This window comes from Clupea harengus, chromosome 16 (genome assembly GCF_900700415.2).
Source record: "Clupea harengus chromosome 16, Ch_v2.0.2, whole genome shotgun sequence".
NCBI classification, from domain to species: Eukaryota; Metazoa; Chordata; class Actinopteri; order Clupeiformes; family Clupeidae; genus Clupea; species Clupea harengus.
The window spans coordinates 25,425,822-25,449,076 of NC_045167.1; the positions used below are offsets into that span (position 1 = coordinate 25,425,822).

The 23,255-nt window shown below is 41.1% G+C and overlaps 1 protein-coding gene and 1 gene segment (V, D, J or C); both read right to left on the reverse strand.

The window, feature by feature from the left end:
- Nucleotides 1–407: 407 nt before the first annotated feature.
- LOC105910534 lies at nt 408–888 on the reverse strand. The segment is given in 2 exon segments: nt 408–745; nt 840–888. Coding segments are annotated over 2 exon segments (387 nt in total).
- Nucleotides 889–2,846: 1,958 nt separating this feature from the next.
- LOC105905990 (GTPase IMAP family member 8-like) lies at nt 2,847–12,770 on the reverse strand. The gene is made up of 4 exons (XM_031582609.2): nt 12,405–12,770; nt 11,022–11,752; nt 8,822–9,550; nt 2,847–2,936 (listed from the first exon to the last, which is right to left on the reverse strand). Exons 1-4 carry the CDS (start codon nt 12,697–12,699, stop codon nt 2,847–2,849), a joined length of 1,845 nt encoding a protein of 614 aa, XP_031438469.1. The 5' UTR covers nt 12,700–12,770.
- Nucleotides 12,771–23,255: the final 10,485 nt, after the last annotated feature.

Here is a 23,255-nt window from a genome sequence, read left to right on the forward strand (position 1 = left end):
AAGTCTGAAGGTTTTTCACAAACAAGGAGGTTTTACCCCATGTGATGGGCAGGGGTTCTCATGTGAATGACAGAGGTGTATCCACAGGCAGGATGCCATCATTCAGTTAGTACTTCTCATGTCATTTTCTGACACATAATATTCTAAATTGAAAGTTGAACTCTCCTCTCCTCTCCTCTCCTCTCCTCTACTCTCTGTTGTTTTCTCCTCTACGTCTGCAGCAGTAGTGCAGTCATCAGTTACCTGACTGATTATTATAACTGTTAGTGTTTTCAGTCAATTAATCAGCCCCCCTTTCTCACCCCCCTCCCTCACGTTTGTTCTCTGCTCTCCACCTGCAGTGAGCTCCAGCAGCAGAGTGCAGTCATGTGGAGCCTGACTGAGGGAGGTTTTTGTACGGCGCTTTATCACTGTGTGAACACCCTTTTACTGCTTATAGAGTGGTAACTCTGACAGTAGTAAACTCCTGCATCCTCAGCCTGGACATTACTGATGGTCAGAGTGAAGTCACTGTGAGTTCCACTGCCACTGAATCTGGATGGAGTCCCAGACTGAAGTGTTGTGGCCCAATAGATCAGGAGTTTAGGAGCTGCTCCAGGTTTCTGTTGATACCAGGCTAATACATGAAGTAATCCCGAATACATATTCACATCACTGCTGGTTTTACAGTTGAGAGTGAGTGATCCTCCCTGTTGAACAGCTTTCACTGCAGGAGTCTGAGTCACAGTGACCTGTCCATATGACTCTGTTCAGAAAACAGAAAGAATTCAGATAAATATTAAACCTCACATACGTATTTCTATTTTTTAAATAGTATGAATTATAAAAAAGAAGCTTACTCTGAAAGCAGAGGACAAGTGTACAGAAGAACATGAAGATGAAAGTCATTGTTGAGTTCTCCACTATGAGAATCAGCTCTTACCTATGAAGTGGTGAACTCACAGGGCTATAAATAATCCCCCCAAGACTAGAACTGTGACCACTCATGCAAACTGACACATCTACTGTATGTAAATGATTTTCCTGAGTGAAACAGACCGTCAGGGTTACAGTAATGATTAGTATGTAAACACAGATAGATGTAGATGCGATTGGGAGGAAAATATCTTTCTATGAAATTGGTAGATTGATTGATAGATTATTGAACAGATGTTGGGCTCTGTAAAGCGCTTTGAGACAGCGTCTGTTATTAATGGTGTTATATATAGTACATTAAATAAAAAAAAGTGAATTGAAGCCTCTTGATATTTTGGCAAGGTGGTGTTCTAATAATCTCATGTACAAATCAGATGAACCAGAGACCACTACTACTACTCCAGGTTCTCACCGGATCGTTATACAGATTACTCAGACTCATGCCAAGACCTCAGTATGGCAGACTAACTGGTGACATCACACACAGTAGTCCGAGTCCAGTGCTCAAGCGTGTCTCTTTCTGAGGTCACCAGGATGGCGATCAGTAACACCGCAACACATATGGGAATCAGGATGTCTATCGGCAGGGAAACTACAGATAGCTGATGCAGTGGGGCATCCGTCAGCTTGTCTCCAGATAGCCCCAGATGGCAAGTTACAGAATCTGTCTCTCTCTCCTAGTCCAACAGTGCCCTCTGGTGGTGGACAGAACACACTGCACAACAATTCTGATGTATATAATGTCACCTGCAACAAAGGTACTTTCACTGCATATACTAGGGGCATAGTTGAAGGGTCTGACATGCACATCCTGTTGGACACTGGTTCAAGAGTTTAATTTATCAGTGATTATTTATGAATGTCCCTCCCATCATTGAACAGAAAGCCTCTCAAAAAGAATGTAATGTTATTTAATTGACTGGACCGAGTTTGGACACACTAGGCCCTGTTAACATTACACTGTGACTGGGCTCACTGAGTTTGGACACACTAGGCCCTGTTAACATTACACTGTGACTGGGCTCACTGACTTTGGACACACTAGGCCCTGTTAACATTACACTGTGACTGGGCTGAGTTTGGACACTGGGTTGAGTTTGCTGCAGGAAGTGCTGGTTACTAGGAATGTCAGTCAGGCCATTCTACTTGGTTGGGACGTTCTTCAGCAGAACTATGCTGCTAGATTTAGGTCGAGGTTTGTGTCATCTTCACAATCAAGACTCACCACTGCTGTGCACTACAGACATGACACCCGACAGCTGTGCTGCATTGATCTCTGAGTGCACCACCACACCTCCCTTTTGGGAAGCGCACTGTACAGTCAAGCTGATACCTTCTGCTGCTAATCTGTATGCACCACATGGAGACAGTGGTCTGCTTGAGCCTTACCAGATGGACTGGGATGGGACTGCAGTAGCCCACACACACACTCACAAGAGCAGACAGTGGCCTCACTGTTGTGTGTGTTATGACTCCTACAAACACCCCCATTGGACTTCAGCCAGGTATGCAGTTAGGACAGTTCATTCCTGAATCAGACAATGAGATCTGCACAGATACACCCTCAGTTTGTCAGGTAACAGCCCTGTCAGTGTCATCACAGTCTTCACCATTTGATGTGAGGTGTAACAGCCCCGTCAGTGTCATCACAGTCTTCATCATTTGATGTGAGGTGTAACAGCCCCGTCAGTGTCATCACAGTCTTCACCATTTGATGTGATTCCCAGTTTTCTGAGCTAAAATCTCTGCTACTGTCCTATACTGATGTGTTCAGCAAGAGTCCAAATGACGAACCAGTGGATGAACCAGTTCAGTCCAGCACAAAATCAACACAAATTCAGCACCACCAATCAGATAGCATACCTACCAGACCTCTCCCCATATGCAGTCTGTGATCCAGTCAGAGGTAGATGGCCCAGTCTGTGATCCAGTCAGAGGTAGATGGCCCAGTCTGTGATCCAGTCAGAGTTAGATGGCATGCTGGCCCAGTCTGTGATCCAGTCAGAGGTAGGTGGCCCAGTCTGTGGAGAAAGGAGGGAAGAAGGAGAGTGGAGAGGAGAGTGTTCTTGGGATGGCGCTGGAGAACAACTAAACTATCTCAGTTTGAACTCGTTTGTCTACGTGAACTCTTTTGCCAACACCACCAACCCCTCCAGAGGATTCCAAGGGTTACACTGGCTTTTTGATGAGAGACTCTGATGGACTCAGGTTCAGGTTCAGATGACCGATAGGTCCCTTCATCTCTCTATGTAAATTATAAACTCATGTGTGGGGTGCTGTAAAATGTGTGTGTGAAGTATGTAGTGTGTGGGGTGCTGTAAAATGTGTGTGTGAAGTATGTAGTGTGTGGGGTGCTGCAAAATGTGTGTGTGAAGAATGTAGTGTGTGGGGTGCTGTAAAATGTGTGTGTGAAGTATGTAGTGTGTTGGGTGTTGTAAAATGTGTGTGTGAAGTATGAAGTGTGTGGGGTGCTGTAAAATGTGTGTGTGAAGTATGTAGTTTGTGGGGTGCTGTAAAATGTGTGTGTGTGAAGTATGTAGTGTGTGGGGTGCTGTAAAATGTGTTTGTGAAGTATGAAGTGTGTGTAAGATGTCTCAGTTGTCATTGTTGAGTTCTTAACAGTGAGAATCAGCTCTTACTCATGAAGTGCTGAATCCATAGGATGATAAATAATCCCCCAAAACTAGAACTGTGACTCAATCAAAGTGACACATTGATGTAAATGGACCTATTTATTTAAGCTTCATGGCTGTCAGACTCGTTTGGGGTGTAGGACCATGTCATGTCATTAAGAAATGAAGAGGGAAAGCCATATGTGAATTTGAATACTCTGTTTGTATGTTTAATTATGTGTGTACTGTAAATGTGTAAATATGGCTTCAATTATGATGATTATATTAGTTTTACATTATTTAACTAAAATGCCCTTTACATGATCATTAATTAAATGAGCTACCATTTCTTGATCTCCATGATGATTAAATATGTTTGTATCTCTCTGACAGTGTGTCCTCATGTTCATGATGATTAAATATGTTTGTATCTCTATGAGAGTAACAGTGTGTCCTCATGTTCATGATGATTAAATATGTTTGTATCTCTATGAGTAGCAGTGTGTCCTCATGTTCATGATGATTAAATATGTTTGTATCTCTATGAGAGTAACAGTGTGTCCTCATGTTCATGATGATTAAATATGTTTGTATCTCTATGAGAGTAACAGTGTGTCATGTTCATGATGATTAAATATGTTTGTATCTCTATGAGAGTAGCAGTGTGTCCTCATGTTCATGATGATTAAATATGTTTGTATCTCTATGAGAGTAACAGTGTGTCCTCATGTTCATGATGATTAAATATGTTTGTATCTCTATGAGAGTAACAGTGTGTCATGTTCATGATGATTAAATATGTTTGTATCTCTATGAGAGTAGCAGTGTGTCCTCATGTTCATGATGATTAAATATGTTTGTATCTCTATGAGAGTAGCAGTGTGTCCTCATGTTCATGATGATTAAATATGTTTGTATCTCTATGAGAGTAGCAGTGTGTCCTCATGTTCAGCAAATCTCACTAACATTCTCCACCAGTAGGGGGTGCTGCTAGCTTGAAGAGGGTATGGTGCTGTGTATATGTTTGTGTGAGTGTGTTTGGTGTGTGTATTTGTGTGTGTGTGTGTGTGTGTGTGTGTGTGTGTGTGTGTGTGTGTGTGTGTGTGTGTGTGTGTGTGTCTGTGTGTGTGTGTGTGTGTGTGTGTCTGTGTCTGTGTGTCTGTCCTTCATGTGTGAATGAAGCTGATAGTTTAGAGCCTCGTCATGCAATGCCATGTCTCATTATTTAATTTGATAATGCTATTTTATCTACTTAAATAAGAACATTCTTGGAGATGGAATCATTTCCCATGTAAATTATACAGTTGTGATGTTACAAACATATCACTTTAGGAGTTATTTGACAGAAGGGTTGTCAGTGAGCACAAGAACTTTATTAGTGACATTTTCTGTACTTTAAGGATATACATTTCAACATTATTAGTGCAGTGGCTTTAACTGTCTTCATTTGGTGCACCAATCATACATCTGGAAATATACCTTGAACTTAATATTGTAGATTACACTGTATTGTCTAATGATCTAATCTTTATGTAATCTGTACTATGAATCTCTTGCGCTTCCATCTACTTTACACATCCGACATAAAAACTGACGAAAGCCTTGCTCTCTCTCTCTCTCTCTCCTCTCCTGAAGTACATCTCTGGGTGTCCCCAGTTGTTTGGGTCTCACTATTATTAGTTTCTGTGGTGCTGTTAACTGAGTGAATGAAAGGCGTAGTGATCAGTCATGACACATAAGAAGACTTAGGAGAAGTGCAGTGCCAGAGAGGCAAGTCTGCTGGTATTGAGCCATCAGTCAGGGGAATGAACCTTGAGATGGAGATTTGACAGTGTTTCATTCACAGCAACCCTCTGTTGTATCTCTGATGCCCTTAAAAAAACAGCTTTAGTTTGCGTCATCTATAAAGACATTCTGAATCCTTCTCTCTCTCTTTTGTTATACTGGTGTGCCAAACTAAACTGTATTTGTTCAAATGGAATATTCTATTCTAATTACGTTGATGAACACACCCTTGTTTTCAAGTCATTGTTGGTTGCCGTTTTGAGACTTGGGTTGCACAACAGCCTGGGGGAGCAGAGAGGGCATTTGTGGTGTCTGGTTGCTTTAGCGGGGCAACAGTCCCAAGAACAGGACAGAGGAAGATGAAGAGAGGAGTGGGGATTGGGGCAGAGGAAGATGAAGAGAGGAGTGACAGAGGAAGATGAAGAGAGGAGTGGGGAAGAGGAAGATGAAGAGAGGAGTGGGGATTGGGGCAGAGGAAGATGAAGAGAGGAGTGGGGATTGGGGCAGAGGAAGATTAAGAGAGGAGTGGGGATTGGGGCAGAGGAAGAGAGGAGTGGGGATTGGGGCAGAGGAAGATGAAGAGAGGAGTGGGGATTGGGGCAGAGGAAGATTAAGAGAGGAGTGGGGATTGGGGCAGAGGAAGAGAGGAGTGGGGATTGGGGCAGAGGAAGATGAAGAGAGGAGTGGGGATTAGGACAGAGGGGAAAGCAGCAGACACTTGGCTCCATGTGACATCGTTATCCCAGAAATATTCTTAACGAGACGTGAAGAAGGGGAAGAGAGGGTCTTGGGTGGTGGAAGAGGGAAGAAATGGGCTGCACTCAACACATCACAGGCTGAAGAAGGCACTACGCCAAAACACCTCTGTGGATTTGAGATGTTCAATTAAAGTTCAGTGCTGCCTCTTCCTTCTTACAAAATTCTAAAAGAAAAATGAAGTGTAGCCATACTTAGTAACACCTCAGAAGAGGAAAACTATGACTATAATGATTAACAACATTTGTATAACACTAAGCTCCAAGTTCCACAGTGTCTATTTTTAGAGGTGAGATCAATTGTCTTCATCAGTATCAATTTTCATTAATGACGTTGATAAACACACCCTTGTTTTCAAGTCTTTGTTGGTTGCCGTTTTGAGACTTGGGGTCACCCTGACGTCTGACTAGTGGCATTCCCAAACTGTCTGAGTTGGAACTGATGTCACACACTTAGTCCAGTCGTCACTGCAGGTGAGGCCAGAGGGGTGAATTCAGGACCCAAAATCAGACACAATTAAACTGAGGTTGTGAAAAGAGATGTTTAATGAGTCTGTCCTTAAAACAGAAGGCCAGGCAACAAGATTGTCAATCAAAGACAGTTCAAAGACAGTTCAGAGTCACAGTTCAGAGTCACAGTTCTAATAGTAACCAAACTCACAACCCAGAGGTGCTGAAGAGCATACAGATCTCAGAGTTCAAAAACCAAACAGTGTTCATACACAAGAGCAGATTTCAAAACCAAACAGTGATCATATATAAAAGCAGATTTCAAAAACAAGGCAAAACTCTCAGACCAGGCAGATACATATCAAGATTTCCAACAAAATGTCAAAAGTATAAAAAACACCAAGATTCAGTTCAGTTACACATTCAAACAGATCTGAAATTAATATCAGTTAATGTAAAGTAACAAATACATGGAGGACTCTAAGTTGTTTATAAATGGAGGGGGTTGTTATCTCCAGAGGGGGGTCACCTGCAGCCTACAGGGATCAGAATTCCCATGTTTCTGAGATCTTTATGACAGGCAGACAGTGGTCATACACAAAAGCAGAGTTCAAAAACAAGAAAAAACTCTCAGACCAAGATTCAGTTCAGTTACACATTCAAACTGCTCTAAAATTAATATTCTAAAGTTACAAATACATAAGAGAAGACATATGAAACATGCAGACATTCAGAGGCTGTATGAACATACCTGTCAGAGGATGATGGATACACACACAGAGTGTGGGAGTACCTGGCTACAGAATACTCCAGATGCTTTTTACTATATATAATTAATACTTAATGGAAGCTGGGATAAAAAGTCAACCGTGCATAAAAACTCAATGACAGCCGAGTTATAAACTATAAAATAGTTATTGAGACGGTTACAAACGCACAAAAACCCTTCTTGTAAGGTGAATAGTCTCATGAAAGTATACATACACAAAGATAATTAGTACATGAAGTGGTACTGAAAGCTGATGTTTTCTCTAGAAAGGTAGTTTAATATGCAGCGTGCACAAGTATGGACATCTGGCTGAATGGCTCCAGTTTCATTCAAGCTCTTTCTACACTGGTATGATTTGGACTTGCTGTGTGGTTCATTCTGTGGTTGCGTCCTGAAGCCTAAAAGATTTAAGACATAAGACACTTTTCCTTGTGTTTTTTTTCCCATTCTTTAAACATTTTTTTCAGTTGATCTATTTCTGACTTATCTGCCTTTGAAACTAAACATTCTAGTTCTTGTTGTGAGAACGCATTGTTGAGCTCTGCTTTCTTTCGGGCCTCATCCTCATATTTCTTAGTCAACTCATCAATTTCCTTTTTATTCTGTTCTTCAGTTTCCTTTAACTCTTTCTTGTGCTCTTCCTCTCTGTCTTCATCCTCTTTCTTTCTCCTTTTCTTTTCCTCTTCCTTTTCTCTTTCAAATTCTTCCTGAAGCCCTCTGATCTTCCTCTGGTTCTCCTCATCCTCTTTCTGCCTTCTTTCTGTTTCTTCTTCTCTTGCTTTAGTCCACTCCCTTTCTTGCTCTTCCCAAGCATGCTTCATCTCTTCTATCTTTTCTGCATGTTCGTTCTCCATTCTCACTCTTTCTTTTTTTTCTTGTTCTCTTCGCGCTTCTTCTCTAGAGTCCCTTTCTTTTCTTGCTCTTTCATTCTCATTTTCAAAGTCTTCTTTCATTTTCTTTTGCAACCTTTCCCACTCCTCTCTCTCCTTTCGCTCATTTTGTTTTTCTGTAATTCGTTCATCTTCCCACGCCCTCAACTGTTTAAATCTCTCCTTGTGAATCTCCTCAGTCAGCTTTTCAGCATCCTTCACTCTAGCCTCTAACTTCTGTCTCTCCAGTTCCTCCTTCTCCTTCCTAGACCTCTCTTCTTCATCCCTTTTTCTTCTTTCTGCTTCTTGTCTTCTCTCAAATTCAGATCTCTCTTCTCTTTGCCTCTCAATCCATTCCTCGTGTTCTTTTGCTGCTCTCTCTTTCTCTTCTTTCAGTTGTTTTTTGTGCTCCATCTCCCACACTTTTTTCTGTTCCTTATGCTGTCGCTCAACTTCCTCTAAGGTTCTAGTCCATGACCGTCTCTGGGTCTCCTCTTTATCTCTCCTCCATTTATCCTCTGCTTTTCTCTTTTCCCTTTCCCTCCTCACTCTCTCATCTCTTCTTTGAAGCTCCTTGATGAGGTACTCCTCTTTTTCTCTCAGCAGCTTATCTCTCTCTTCTCTTTCCCTCTGTATTTCCCTTCTCTTTTCCTCCATCATTGTTCTAATATCCTCATCAAATCTGGCCTGGAGCTGTTCCTTCTCCCTCTCAATTTCCAACTCCCTCTCTCTCATCATATTCTCAAACTTCTCTTTAATTGCAGCTTCTGCCATTTGGAACATCACATTGGTGTAACAACCCCCACCGTTCTTCTCCACCATTCTGTCAATTTTTTCCATTAGCTCAGTCACCTGTTTGTGATTCCTTTCATCTCTGTTATTAAACACATGATACCGTCCTTCACAGTCAGAGATTAGTCGTTCAACTGCAGGACTTTCTTTGATGTACTGCTCAATTGAAATCGGACCTAGATCATCCCCTTTTGTGAAAAGGGTAATAGTAAACTTTTCAGCCCCGGTTCCAAAGGTATCTTTGATGAGTTTCAACATCACCATTTCCTCTGGTGTCATCCTGGTACCAATTGAAAGAAGCAGCAAGAACACATGGGGTCCAGGGGCCAGCAAGCTGAAACACTTCAGAATTTCTTTCTTGACATCTTCATTTGGGGCACCTGTATCAAACAGTCCTAGTGTGTCTACAACAGCAACAGGTCGGCCATTTACGTGTGCTGTGTCTTTCTGACAACAGGTCGTCACTGATTTACCCCAAGGTTTAGATTTAAAAGCCTCTTTCCCCAGGATGGTGTTTCCTGTTGCACTCTTCCCAACTCCTGTCTTCCCAATCAGCACGATCCTGACACAATCTGGGGTGCTGTCTGGATTCTGAATGACTACAAAATTAAATTATTGTCCATTAATAACCGTCATGAAAATGTACTGTAAGTAATCAATGAGAAAGCTGTTATTAACAGACTGGCCTTGAGCTAACTCTATGACAGCTATGACTGATTACTATGCAACGCTGGCAAACCTTTATACCCCTAGAAACTGTGCTGTATGTTTTTTAAAAAAAGTTTAAAGAATTAAATATAATAGCTTAACACATTCAAGTGCTTTCAAGAACTAAGAGTAAATAATGTAACTTGCTCACAATATGTAACATATATGCTGCTTGATACACTTTTTGTAACAATAACTTTTTGTTCTTTCACACCTCCCATCCATAAATAATATGTGCAAATTATTACATATGAAAAGGTGAAGTAAATATTTTTAAATGCATTATTATGGATGTAGCAATGTCTCTGGATGTAGCAATGTCTCTGGATGTAGTTGCAGCTATGGACCACTACATTGCAGAGTAAAATAGGAAAGCAAAATATGTCTTACCTGGTGGACTGTTGAGCTGCTTCATCTTCTCCTCTATTTTATTTTGATTCTGTTCTTTAATTTCCTTTAACTTGTTCTTGTGCTCTTCCTCCCTGTCTTTATCCTCTTTTCTTCTCCTTTCTCTTTCCTCCTTTTCTCTTTTTAATTCTTCCTGAATCTCTCTGATCTTCCTCCGGCTCTCCTCATCCTCTCTCTGCCTTCTTTCTGTTTCTTCTTCTCTTGCTTTAGTCCACTCCCTTTCTTGCTCTTCCCTAGCACGCTTCATCTCTTCTATCTTTTCTGTATGTTCGTTCTCAATTCTCTCTCTTTCTTTCCTTTCTTGTTCTCTTTGCGCCTCTTCTTTAGAGTCCATTTCTTTTCTTGCTCTTTTCTTCTCATTTTCAAAGTCATCTTTCATTTTCTTTTGCAGCCTTTCCCACTCCTCTCTCTCCTTTTGTTCATTTAGTTTTTCTTTCCTTCGTTCATCTTCCCACTCCCTCAACTGTTTCATTCTCTTCTTGTGATTCTCCTCAGTCAGCTTTTCAGCGTCCTTCACTCTAGCCTTTAACTTCTGTCTCTCCAGTTCCTCTTTCTCCTTCCTAGACTTCTCTTCTTCATCCCTTCCCTTTCTTTCTGCTTCTTGTCTTCTCTCAAATTCAGATCTCTCTTTACTTTGCCTCTCAAGCCATTCCATGTGTTCTTTTGCTGCTCTCTCTTTCTCTTCTCTCAGTTGTTTGTTGTGCTTCATCTCCCACGCTTCTTTCTGTTCCTTATGCTGTCGCTCAACTTCCTCTAAAGTTCTAGTCCATGACTGTGTCTGGGTCTCCTCTTTCTCTCTTCTCTTTGTATCCTCTGCTTCTCTCTCTTCCCTTTCCCTAGTCTCCCTCGCGTCTCTTCTTTGAAGTTCCTTCTTGATGTCCTCCTCTTTTTCTCTCAGAAGCTTATCTCTCTCTTCTCTTTCCCTCTGTATTTCCTTTGTCTTTTCCTCCATCATTGCTCTTATTTCCTCATCAAATTTGACCTGCAGCTGTTCCTTCTCCCTCTCAATTTTCAACTGCCTCTCTCTCATAATGTTCTCAAACTTCTCTTTAATTGCAGCTTCTGCCATTTGGAACATCTCATTTGTGTAACAACCAACACCGTTCTTCTCCACCATCCTGTCAATTATTTCCATCAGCTCAGACACCTGTGTGCGATTCCCTTGATTGTTGTTATTGAACACATGATACTGTCCTTCACAGTCAGAGATTAGTCGCTCAATTGAAGGATCACCCTTTTCGATGTGCTGTTGAATTGGATAAGAACCTAGACCATCCCCTTTTGTGAAAAGGGTAATGGTAAACTTTTCAGCCCCAGTCCCAAAGGTATCTTTGATGAGTTTCAACGTCTCCTTTTCTTCTTGTGTCATCCTGGTACCAATTGAAAGAACCAGCAAGAACACATGGGGTCCAGGGGCCAGCAAGCTGAAACACTTCACAGTTTCTTTCAGGACATCATCATTTGGGGCACCTGTATCAAACAACCCTGGTGTGTCTACAACAGCAACAGATCGGCCATTTACTTGTGCTGTGTCTTTCTGACAACAGGTCGTCACTGATTTACCCCAAGGTGCAGATTTAAAAACATCTTTCCCCAGGATGGTGTTTCCTGTTGCACTCTTCCCAACTCCTGTCTTCCCAATCAGCACGATCCTGACACAATCTGGGGTGCTCTCTGGATTCTGAATGACTACAAAATGAAATTAATGAGAGATTATAACACCATCTCCATTGTCCATTAATAATCTTCATGTAAATGTACTGTAAGTAATCAAAGGGAAAGCTGTTATTAACAGACTGGCCTTGAGATAGCTCTATGACAGCTATGCCAGATTACTATGCAACACTGGCATGTTGTCTCTGGGTAGGAAGCTCTACCTAAATCTTTAATAGCCATAGAAACTGTGCTGTATGGGCCTCATGCTGAATATCTGTGGTTTTATAACAGCTTTACACGCATGTGGTGTACATAAAACATTTTTGATAATCAATGAATCTAGAAGGACTTCAGTAGGTAGTAGTATTTAAAATATACAAATGTGGAAATTACATCTCATAGATCAACACATCCAAGTGCTTTCAAGGACTAAGAGGAAACATTTAACATGCTTACGCTATGTAACATATATGCTGCTCGATACACTTTTTGTAATGATAATCTTTTGTTTTTTTTCACACCTCCTATTGCATGAATAGTGTGTGCAAATTATTACATCAGAAAAGGTGAAGTAAATATTTTTAAATGCAATATTATGGGTGTGGCGATGTCTCTGGATGTAGATATGTGTCTGGATGTAGTTGCGATTATGGACCACTACATAGGAAAGCAAAATATGTCTTACCTGGTGAGCTGTTGAGCTGCTTCTTCATCTCCTCATTTTCCTTTTTTTCCTTTTCCAACTCTGTCTGGAGTCTGCCTCTCTCCTCTATTTGAGCTTCCACAAACATATCAGTGGTGAAACATTTGTCTGATTTGCTCTTAATCTTCTTGAGCATTTCTGATATCTCCTCATGCCCACTCTCCTGGCTAAGCACAAAGCAACCTTTAGGAAATTGCTGCTTTAGATATGGGTTCTCTTGCAGACTATCCTGTACAGGTTTGCCTTTGGGACATGACACATTTGTGTAGAGTATCATAATGTAGTCATTCACACGAGGACCAAATATGGTTTGAATCCTCTGTAACTCCACTTTGTCTTCATCAGTAAAGGGACCATCCGGCAGAGCGAGTAGGAAAGCATTGATCCCAAGTGCACACTGGGAGATGGAACGGTGGCACTTCTTTAGTAGCTCTTTTAGTGAGAGAGGCGTTGTGGCAAGACTTGGTGCTTCAACCAGAGTGACAGCGTATCCACATACTCTAGCTTGCTTCTTCAAAAAGTCTGAACCGAAATTCAAATTTGAGTGAGACTGTGATAGAATGATGTTGCCGATGGATGTCCTTTGGATTCCTTTCCTCCCAAACAGCATCAAATTCATCTGTGGCAAAGATGCTGAGATGGGCATTGTTGATGCTGAGATGGCACGAAAAGAAAATGTTGTAAACACAAATATTTATCAGTCTAGCTGCTAATCTGGATTTCACATTCAGCTATTTAATTGCTTATGTCAACATTTTTCATCATGTAATCTGTAGTCTGATGAAATAAGATTTGCAAACTGTAAATATTTGGTATTTTCTCTATTCACCATATCTGCACCATAGTGGAAATTGCAAACAATCATTTTGAGTTTTTTCCTCTAAAATGGGGTATAGTACCATCTTTATCGGCAGGGTATTACGATACCTTTCTAGTATCGGTATTCTGTGCAGACCTGACACATCAAACTCACAGTGAAATTTAAGAGGGTCACGTTTATGTGCTGTGCTATGTTGTCCTTACTTAATCATTATTATTGTTATGAATGCAAATAATCAAATTTACACTAATATAAACACTTATTTTTTCCAGGAAAACCCATCAAACGACACAGGAGTCACAGAGATGAGCTAAGCTTGCTGGTGCTGACTTCAATCAAATGAAACTAAATATCTAAGTGTCTCAATTCAGTTGTGAACAAATTCATATAAATAAAGATATGCAAAACACCCCTCAGGACCATGTTCCAAGCCCATAACATGGGTTTCTGCATATTCTAAACCTGAAGAAAACAGACAACTGACTACGATACTATTATTCACTTCCATTAATCTCTAGGTTCTTAGTCTGAGTGCTGTATCAAAACTACTGTTTCATAATCAGTGGTGCATATGGGCAGACAGATTTTAAGATAGGGAAAACAGAATAATACTTCAAAGAGAAATATGCCATGCTCCTGATAAATAGACTCTTGTGCTCCAAGAAGTGAAATAAGTTGTTAGCAACCACTATTTTGATAAAAACTGTAAGATACCTTGAGGTGCTACATACCTGCTTTTGGAGATATCCATGTGAATCTCTTCCCTTAATGGTTGACAGACAGGTATTGAGAGATGATGGATGTGTGTTTCGATCAATGGATGGATGGACATAAAGACAAAACAAAAAATAGTTGGGATTGCCGTTAGAATCACACTACAACTGTTTGTACAATACAGTATGCATACATGCCATAATTTGAAATCACAAATCTTGGTGGCCTTACCCTTCAAACATTTTTTGGGGAATAATACTATATCCTAGTTGCAAACATTAGTATTTCAAGCAGGAAATGAGTAGAGAAATGAGAAAGAAAAAGTCTGATTACTTTTTACTGGACTATTAATGGCTTCAGAACTGATGGAAGCAATGGGCCCATGGGACTACTTACAAACAATTTCAGGATTTGGTTTCTGGCTTTGTTGCTGAAATGTCTCAGATACATCTACAAACATGTCTCGGAAAAGGGACTGTTTTTCAGCTCTAGCCATTATATTGTCAATCTTTTCCAGAATTTCTGCTTGAATATGGTGATATTCATGTTTTCTGTTAAATCTGTAACACCCTCCTCCACAGACTTGTATCAGACAACGCAAGGCATCACTCACTGTCATCAACACTGCTACCAACTTTTGCTACAATCTTCATCTTTAGGTAATAACTTCACTACAAGGGTATGTTCTAAAGCAGGGGTGGGCAATTCATTTCCCCAAGGGGCCACAATAGATAGTGGGACTGTTGTGGAGGGCCGGACCAATAGGCTGAACTCAATTCTGCTCAATATAAGTTGTATCTCTTTATAAAAAAAAACATTAAATTGTATGGTTTTGATTAACTGCTACTAGTAAGAGTAGATGTTACATTTGGGCCATCAAAAAAATGTGGTGCAGGCATAGTAAAAACGCCAACATTATTTAATCAACATTTAATCAACATTCACCAAAACGATTTTGAAAATGAGCATGTTTTTGCAGTATTAAAGGTGTTCCCAGACGATCAATACACATGGCACACACACACACGAGAGCAAGCTTGCAATGCAATAGTATAAGTATACAAATTAATAGTAATATCAAGTTTTATCAGCGCAAATGGTCGCAGGCACGCCCACACGCACGGCCTACGGAAATAAAAAAATACCCCGCTTATTATACAGTTACTTGCCAAAACAATAGAAGACATTTCTCCAAAAGATCGCTTTTTAATGATTTTGTTGCCGTTTAGTTCTTCACGCAAATGCGAAGCAACCCACCTTCTGACTTCAAGTTTCAATGACTTTCAGTTACGTTAAATGACCGGACTACTTGCGTTGCGGAATGATATGATAGATGTGAATTAGAAGCACAAAACCCGTTGCCAATGACAGAAGTCATACATTTTTCGCAGCAGTGAATATAAAGAAATTACAGACCTGCGAACGTTGGGATGGCCCATTCAAATCAACGAAACTTTTTGGAACATTCTGCAGAGCCGTATAATAAGTACAGGTATTTACGTTTCATTCCTAATTTACAATTGACCTCTGCGGGCCGCACTTTGCCCAGGTCTGTTCTAAAGCCTGATCGAGCACAGAACATTATTCACTAGGTGGCGCCACTCCACAAATGAATCGTAGTTAGGGTAATGGGCCTCCTAGAGGCCAGCCTGCCATAAACAATTTTTGGTAAAGCGGGTTGTGAGCTAATGACCAAAAAGTGCTTTGACCCCTAGCTCACTTCAAGGGGCGCTAGCACCAAGGGCAACGCACACCTAGGGACACAAACCGTATCAGACAACCAAAACCCAGTTTCATGTAGATTGGTGAAGTGTACATGTATATGATCATCAACCACAAATTGGTGTATAAAAAAAATAATAACTAGGGCTGTCAATAGAAATAAAAAAAACGAATTAATTAATCGCATATTTTGAAATTAATGAATCGCGATTAATCGCGATAAAAAGTTTGTTTTTCTTCTTAAGACTAAATCTTATAAATAAACGAGTAATCACTTCAGACAGTGTGTATTTTAGACACTGTTGTTTAATTGTATTTTTTTTTAACACAATGGTGCCCCTCGACGGTAAATCGTAAGAATTTTCCCCTGAATCACCTCATTCAGCCCACTGTCCTCAACTATGTTGATGGGCCGACAGTCACCGGCAACCCAAATGGTAACCTTTTCACGGACTGGTCTAGTTATTTTCCTAGAGAAGTTGTGGAGTGTGGGTTGGCGATCATCTAACCTGGGACTGCTTTCTGTCTGGTTCTTTGCATTAAGGTGATAACTTCTAGACGAGCTGCTTCTGTGATAGCTAAATTCAGCTTTGTCAATTTGGCTCTTAAAACAGAGACTTTCCGCCCAACAATCCCTGAGCTCTCTCCATTTTCAACTACCGCAGTGGTTCTCAAACTTCTTCAACTACACTCTCCTCCTGCTCTTCAACTACACTCTCCTCCTGCTCTTCAACTACACTCTCCTCCTCCTCTTCAACTACACTCTCCTCCTGCTCTTCAACTACACTCTCCTCCTGCTCTTCAACTACACTCTCCTCCTGCTCTTCAACTACACTCTCCTCCTCCTCTTCAACTACACTCTCCTCCTCCACCTGCTCTTAAACTACACTCTCCTCCTCCTCCTGCTCTTCCACTACACTCTCCTCCTCCTCTTCAACTACACTCTCCTCCTCCTCCTGCTCTTCAACTACACTCTCCTCCTGCTCTTCAACTACACTCTCCTCCTCCTCCTGCTCTTCAACTACACTCTCCTCCTCCTGCTCCTCAACTACACTCTCCTCCTCCTCTTCAACTACACTCTCCTCCTCCACCTGCTCTTAAACTACACTCTCCTCCTCCTCCTGCTCTTCCACTACACTCTCCTCCTCCTCTTCAACTACACTCTCCTCCTCCTCCTGCTCTTCAACTACACTCTCCTCCTGCTCTTCAACTACACTCTCCTCCTGCTCTTCAACTACACTCTCCTCCTGCTCTTCAACTACACTCTCCTCCTGCTCTTCAACTACACTCTCCTCCTCCTCCTGCTCTTCAACTACACTCTCCTCCTCCTCCTGCTCTTCAACTACACTCTCCTCCTCCTGCTCCTCAACTACACTCTCCTGCTCTTCAACTACACTCTCCTCCTCCTCCTGCTCTTCAACTACACTCTCCTCCTGCTCTTCAACTACACTCTCCTCCTCTCCTGCTCTTCAACTACACTCTCCTCCTCCTCCTGCTCTTCAAATACACTCTCCTCCTCCTCCTCCTCCTCCTCCTCCTCTTCAACTACACTCTCCTCCTCCTCCTGTTCTTCAACTACACTCTCCTCCTCCTCCTCCTCCTCTTCAACTACACTCTCCTCCTGCTCTTCCACTACACTCTCCTCCTCCTCCTCCTCTTCAACTACACTCTCCCCCTGCTCTTCAACTACACTCTCCTCCTGCTCTTCAACTACACTCTCCTCCTGCTCCTGCTCTTCAACTACACTCTCCTCCTGCTCTTCAACTACACTCTCCTCCTGCTCTTCAACTACACTCTCCTCCTCTCCTGCTCTTCAACTACACTCTCCTCCTCCTCCTGCTCTTCAAATACACTCTCCTCCTCCTCCTCCTCCTCTTCAACTACACTCTCCTCCTCCTCCTGTTCTTCAACTACACTCTCCTCCTCCTCCTGCTCTTCAAATACACTCTCCTCCTCCTCCTCCTCCTCTTCAACTACACTCTCCTGTCTGTCTGTCTGTCTGTCCGTCCGTCCGTCCGTCCGTCCGTCCGTCCGTCCGTCCGTAAGCTTTCTAAAATCAGGGGTTCCAATCTTTCACCAAAGGTTCTCCTATACTAAGAAAATACTTACCTATCCCTGTTTCCAGGCACACCGTACTGATGCCAATGTCATTATAATGCTCCTTATTTGCTAAATCCAATGCATATATGTATAGATTCTATATCAGTTAGCCCAAATAAGCCCAATAAAAACAGACATTTTCGTCACTATGCAGGTCTTCTCCTTCCAGTGTTTCCAAGCTTATCCTACTTACTCTTTGGGCGGTCCAAAGAGTTTGAGTGATCGCTTGAGTCTGAGCTTTGCCCACGTCTTGAAGGTTTGTTTGACACTTTAGCCAATTTTTAAGTACATTTTAGTCAGATTGTCAACTATGTCAAAATATTTTCCCTAAAAGAAAATAAAGAAGGCTTCATTGTCCAAGCATGAACAATTACATTTTTTTATATTTCACTCCTGTTTCAATGTAGCCTAATTATAGTTTTTCAGCAAACTCACAGTAATTGATAGACCCTAATTGCGAACTGTAACCTCAGTCATTTCTGGGATTGATTGTTTATTTAATCTTCCATTTGATTTTCTTATTTCAATGTCATTTTCAGCCAATTTTCACATGTAGTATGACTAGGCCTACATGACACACTATTTGAGAACTACAACTTTCAGAATGACACGGAATATAAATGCAAATGTATTGTGAGGGAACGCAAAAATACCTTCGATATTAACAGATGAAGCGCTAACGTTAGCCGTGCTGCTGTTGCTTGGTTGAGATTCATTAACGTTATCGTCACTCCGTAGGGCATCGAATATGTGACATTTCTGCAAAGTTATTGCATGCTGTGTGGACAAATGTTTCTGCATATTGGTAGTAATTCCCCCCTTTGACGAAATAAACATTTGACAAGCATTGCAAGTGGCCCTGTTGTCATCTTTTCGCATGAAATAAAACCACACTTTTGAACGCCTTTGACTAGACGCCATGTTGGCTGCGGTCTAAACAAAACAAGGCTGCGTGCGTGTGAAATCATCGCGCATGCACAACGGCACTGGAATCGATAGTGGAACTGTTTAGGACTTTGGCTAACGATTCCAAGGAATCGTTCCACTGGGAACCAGTTCTCAACAAGAACCGGTCCTCGATTCCCATCCCTACTGAGGAATGGTTGTTTGCATATGCAACATTAATGTGAGTGGAAGAGGACCTCTAGTGGTCACTAATGTCTCTGCAATGAGAACCTCTATACGTATGCTAGGGATGTGCATCTCCATCACTGAGGACGATGTGATACACATCTCGATGCATTGCCAACGATCCGATACATTAAAGATACATAAAAGCAGCTACTAATGCGATACGATACGATTCACCCCTATCACAATGCAGTGCGATTCGACACGATGCGATTCAACGAGATGCGATGCAAAAGAATATAATTCTATGCAATTTAATATGGTACATAATGATTCATTTATTTGTCAGACAACAAATCAATAACAAGGTCTCTGACAAATCTTTGCTGTTTTGCTGCACACTTTTTTGATCCGGGCCATTGCATTGTGAGCTTTTATGCCGATGCATCGATGCGAACCGGTGAATCTTCCCATCCCTACTATATGCCCTTCAGTTTCAAGATTTCAACAGTTTTTTAACCATTTCTATGATATTTTACTTGACACTGCCAAAAAAAGGTTCCAAATATGCAATTGCAGATTTGTTTCTAAAGTTGAGAGGATGAGGGTGCTAGTACAATCCTCAGCTTTACAGACTGACCTCAAGTCAAGTCAGTATCAGTCAAGTCAGTATCAGTTGGGTCTAAATGGATTTTATTATATTTTGTTTGTTTAAATAACCATGGGCATAAATGGAAACCTAAGTTTAATTATTTGCCAAAATAAACGTTTCCAGCAATTTATCAGGTAGGCAACAGTTTACGTAGAATTATATAATTATTAGAGCTGTGAAAAATAACGCGTTAACGCGTTATGATTAAATTACAGGATTAATTAGTTAATTTTTTTAACGCATTTAACGCATGCGCAAAATGAGCTTCCAATATACCCACAATTCCGCCCAATCTGCATTAGTCGCCGCTGTAATGGGAAGTTCGTGTTTAAAAAAAAACAAAGATGGAACATTCAATAAAACCAAAGTGATATGCACACTCTGCGGGAAGACGTTATCGTTTCACCGTAGCAATAAGTACCACCTCAACGCGATGCATGCGGGAATTAAAGTGGAATGCGCCAAACCACCCTCACTGAACAACGTAGGCCCCGCATTAAGTGTGCCTGTGACAAGTTGACTAGCACAGTTGTCAAATGGATTGCAAAATTAATATTGTTGAGGACGAGGGGTTCACCGAAGTTGTGCGAGTGGCGACGGGGGATTCGAGTATCAAACCACCGCAAAGTCGCACAATAATGACAAAAATCCACGAGCTGCATGAAGCTGAAAAGAAAAAAAAGGAAAATGACTTGGCTGCTACGAAACATCAGGCACTGACAGGGGATCACTGGACTTCTGTGAGTAACGATAACTACCTGGGTGTAACTGCACATCTAATCACCGACGAATGGAAGTTAAAGTCGTTTACACTAACGTGCATGAAAACAGAAGAGCTCCACTTTGCAGAGGCATGTGCACAACAGTTCCAAACTGTTGCAAGCAACTGGGCAATTGAAGACAGAACGACCACTATAGGGATAGACAGTGCACGTAATATGAGAGCCGCAGCTAGACTACTGTAAAAGGGCATTTAGAGGCATTAGATTGTGTCATGGTGTGGTTAATGGTTGTTTGACAAAAAAGAGAAATATTTTCAAACATCCTATAAAAACAATGGCTAAGAAGCCCAAATCATTTCAGTTTGATTTAAAAAGAAAATATTTTTTTTGTATTCAACTATACAATGGCTAAGAAGCCCAAATTCTGTTTAGGATGAAGATTATATTAATGTTCCATATGGAATAGCAAAGATAACTGCTAAAGAACTGCTCAGTTGCAGCACCATTGTTTTTTTTTATGAATAAAAAAAAGAAAACATGTTAAATGTATATATCTGTCTTTTGTCATAAATCTTTTTGTTCTCACAAAAATATACCGAGAAAATATGTGATTAATTATGATTAATCCACAGAAACCTGTGATTAATCTGATTAAAAATTGTAATCATTTCACAGCCCTAATAATTATTTAAAATTATTAGTCATTCAGTATACCATCCAAAAGTCCTAATTTTTAGATTGAAAGCTACATTCTAAAATTCTCACTCATTTCACATGAAGTAACTCACCATTTGAAGGGCTGCCGGTGGTTTCCTCCATAGAGATAAGACCAAGAGAAGGCACAGACTCTAACACTGTAAGCAAAACTAAATTCAGTTCTTGCAGTTCTTTCTCTGAGGGTCTTTTGTGAGTGCACAGACCACCACCAAGGTAAAAGGCATTGCAAATAACAGGCATTCACCAACTGTCCTCCTATACTATAAAAATACTTATCTACACCATACTGATGCCAAAGGAATTATAATGCTTTTCATTTGCTAAATCCAATGCCTCTATGTGTAGATTCTGTATCAGTGTGCCCAAATTACGCCAGTGAAAACAGATGTTGGGCATCACTATGCAGGTCTTCTCTTTACAGTGTTTCAAAGCTTATCCTACTTACTGTTTGGGCGGTCGAAAGAGTTTGAGTGATCACTTGAGTCTGCGCTGTTCCCTCCTCTTGAGGGTTTGTATGACTCTGTAAAAAAACTGAAAAGGTTATTTAAGCTAAGTGTTATGTACATTTTATTCAAATTGCCAACTATGTCAAGACATATACCCTAAACGGAAATGAGGAAAGCTTTTTTGTTCAGGCAGGCATAAATTAGTTTTGTAGTGGCTGACTTGGCTGCCCTGAGTGTTTTCTTAGATGGGGTGTACTTTGAATGAGGCTTAGTATAATTAATATAGTTAACCATAATGCAAGTCCTCTCTGAGGAGGCATTGCTATGTGGAATGCAAAGTAATGCCTTCATCAGCCTAGCCAGCTGACTGAAGCGCTCATCTTTCCCTACAAGGCCCCAGAATCTGGCTGAATAATCACAAAAGGAAAACGAGATGTTGTTTTTGGCGACTAACATTGACATTTTCATGTGTACCAGCAGGCCTAGGGGACAAGAGACCACCTGTCGGTACTGGCCTGCTTCACGCGGGCTGAGGAGGATGTTCCTCCCTTCATCATTTATATGGAACATTACCCCAGAGGTCTCTACACCCAAGGAGGACCACCGGGTGCCCTGTATGGCAAGTCGCCTGCAGGGCACATTGACGGGGAGCTCCTCAAATTTCATCGCCCATGCCCACAGGGAGCGCCCTCTGCTCCTTACTTGTGATGGACACAAGAGCCACCTCACGGTGGAGGTGATAGTGGTGGCAAAGAAAGAGGGTGCCACATTCCTGTGTTTTCCACCGCATTGCTCCCACGTTTTGCAGCGCCTAGACGTGGGATTCTTTGGCCCTTTAAAGGCAGAGTTTGGCAAGGTGGCTGGCAATCTCTGCCACTATAACAACTCTTTTGTGGTGAATCAGGCCCATTTTGCCAGAGTTTTCCGCCACCCGTACCAGGGACTAAAAGACAGGGGCATTGTTGTGGAGGGCTTCAGGAAGTGTGGCTTCAGTATCGGAAGATAAGGGATCATCATGTCCTCTGTGGAGCCTTGATTTATATATTTTTTTAACTTGTATGTTCTTATTTAATTGATGTATTCATTTATTAGATTACATAAATGTTCTTATTTATTAAAAATGATCAAATTAATAATAATAATTAATAATATAAATTATGAATAAATAACATGCATAATCATGCCATGTTTGTTTGTATGTGTATAAGTAAATAAACTGCACTTGCAACTGGATCAGGTAAAAAAAAATCCCAAAACACACAAAAATAACACCACTTGACAAACATGATTACAATATGTAAAATATATGGTGCTTGATACACTTTTAGTAATTATAACATGTTGTTTTTTCACACCTCCCATTCCATAAATGCTGTGTCCAAATTATTACATAAGAAAATGTGAAGTAAATATTTATAAATGCAATATTATGGATGAAGCCATGTCTCTGGATGTAGATATGTGTCTGGATGTAGCCATGTCTCTGGATGTAGTTGCAGCTATGGACCACTACATTGCTCAGCAAAATAGGAAAGCAAAATATGTCTTACCTGGTGAGCTGTTTAGCTGCTTCATCATCTCCTCAATTTTCTTTTCCAACTCTGTCTGGAGCCTCCCTCTCTCCTCTATCCGAGCTTCCACAAACATATCAGTGGTGAAACATTTGTCTGATTTGCCCTTAATCTTCTTGAGCATTTCTGATATCTGCTCATGCCCACCCTCCTGGCTGAGCACAAAGCAACCTTTATGACATCGCTGCTCTAGATTTGTGTTTTCTTGCAGACTATCCTGTAAAGGTTTGCCTTTGGGACATGACACACTTGTGTAAAGTATCATAATGTAGTCTTTCACACGAGGACCAAAAATGGA

Excerpts from the sequence above, each read along its gene's own strand:
- LOC105905990 (XM_031582609.2), bottom strand. The coding sequence starts at position 12,699 with ATGATACTCTACACAAATGTGTCATGTCCCAAAGGCAAACCTGTACAG. Across the intron at positions 9,551-11,021 it reads AATTTGATGAGGAAATAAGA|GTAGTCATTCAGAATCCAGA; the intron begins GCAATGATGGAG and ends TAATTTAATTTT. Across the intron at positions 2,937-8,821 it reads CCAGATTTGATGAGGATATT|ACTGGGCCACCTACCTCTGA; the intron begins AGAACAATGATG and ends CTTTCTCCACAG.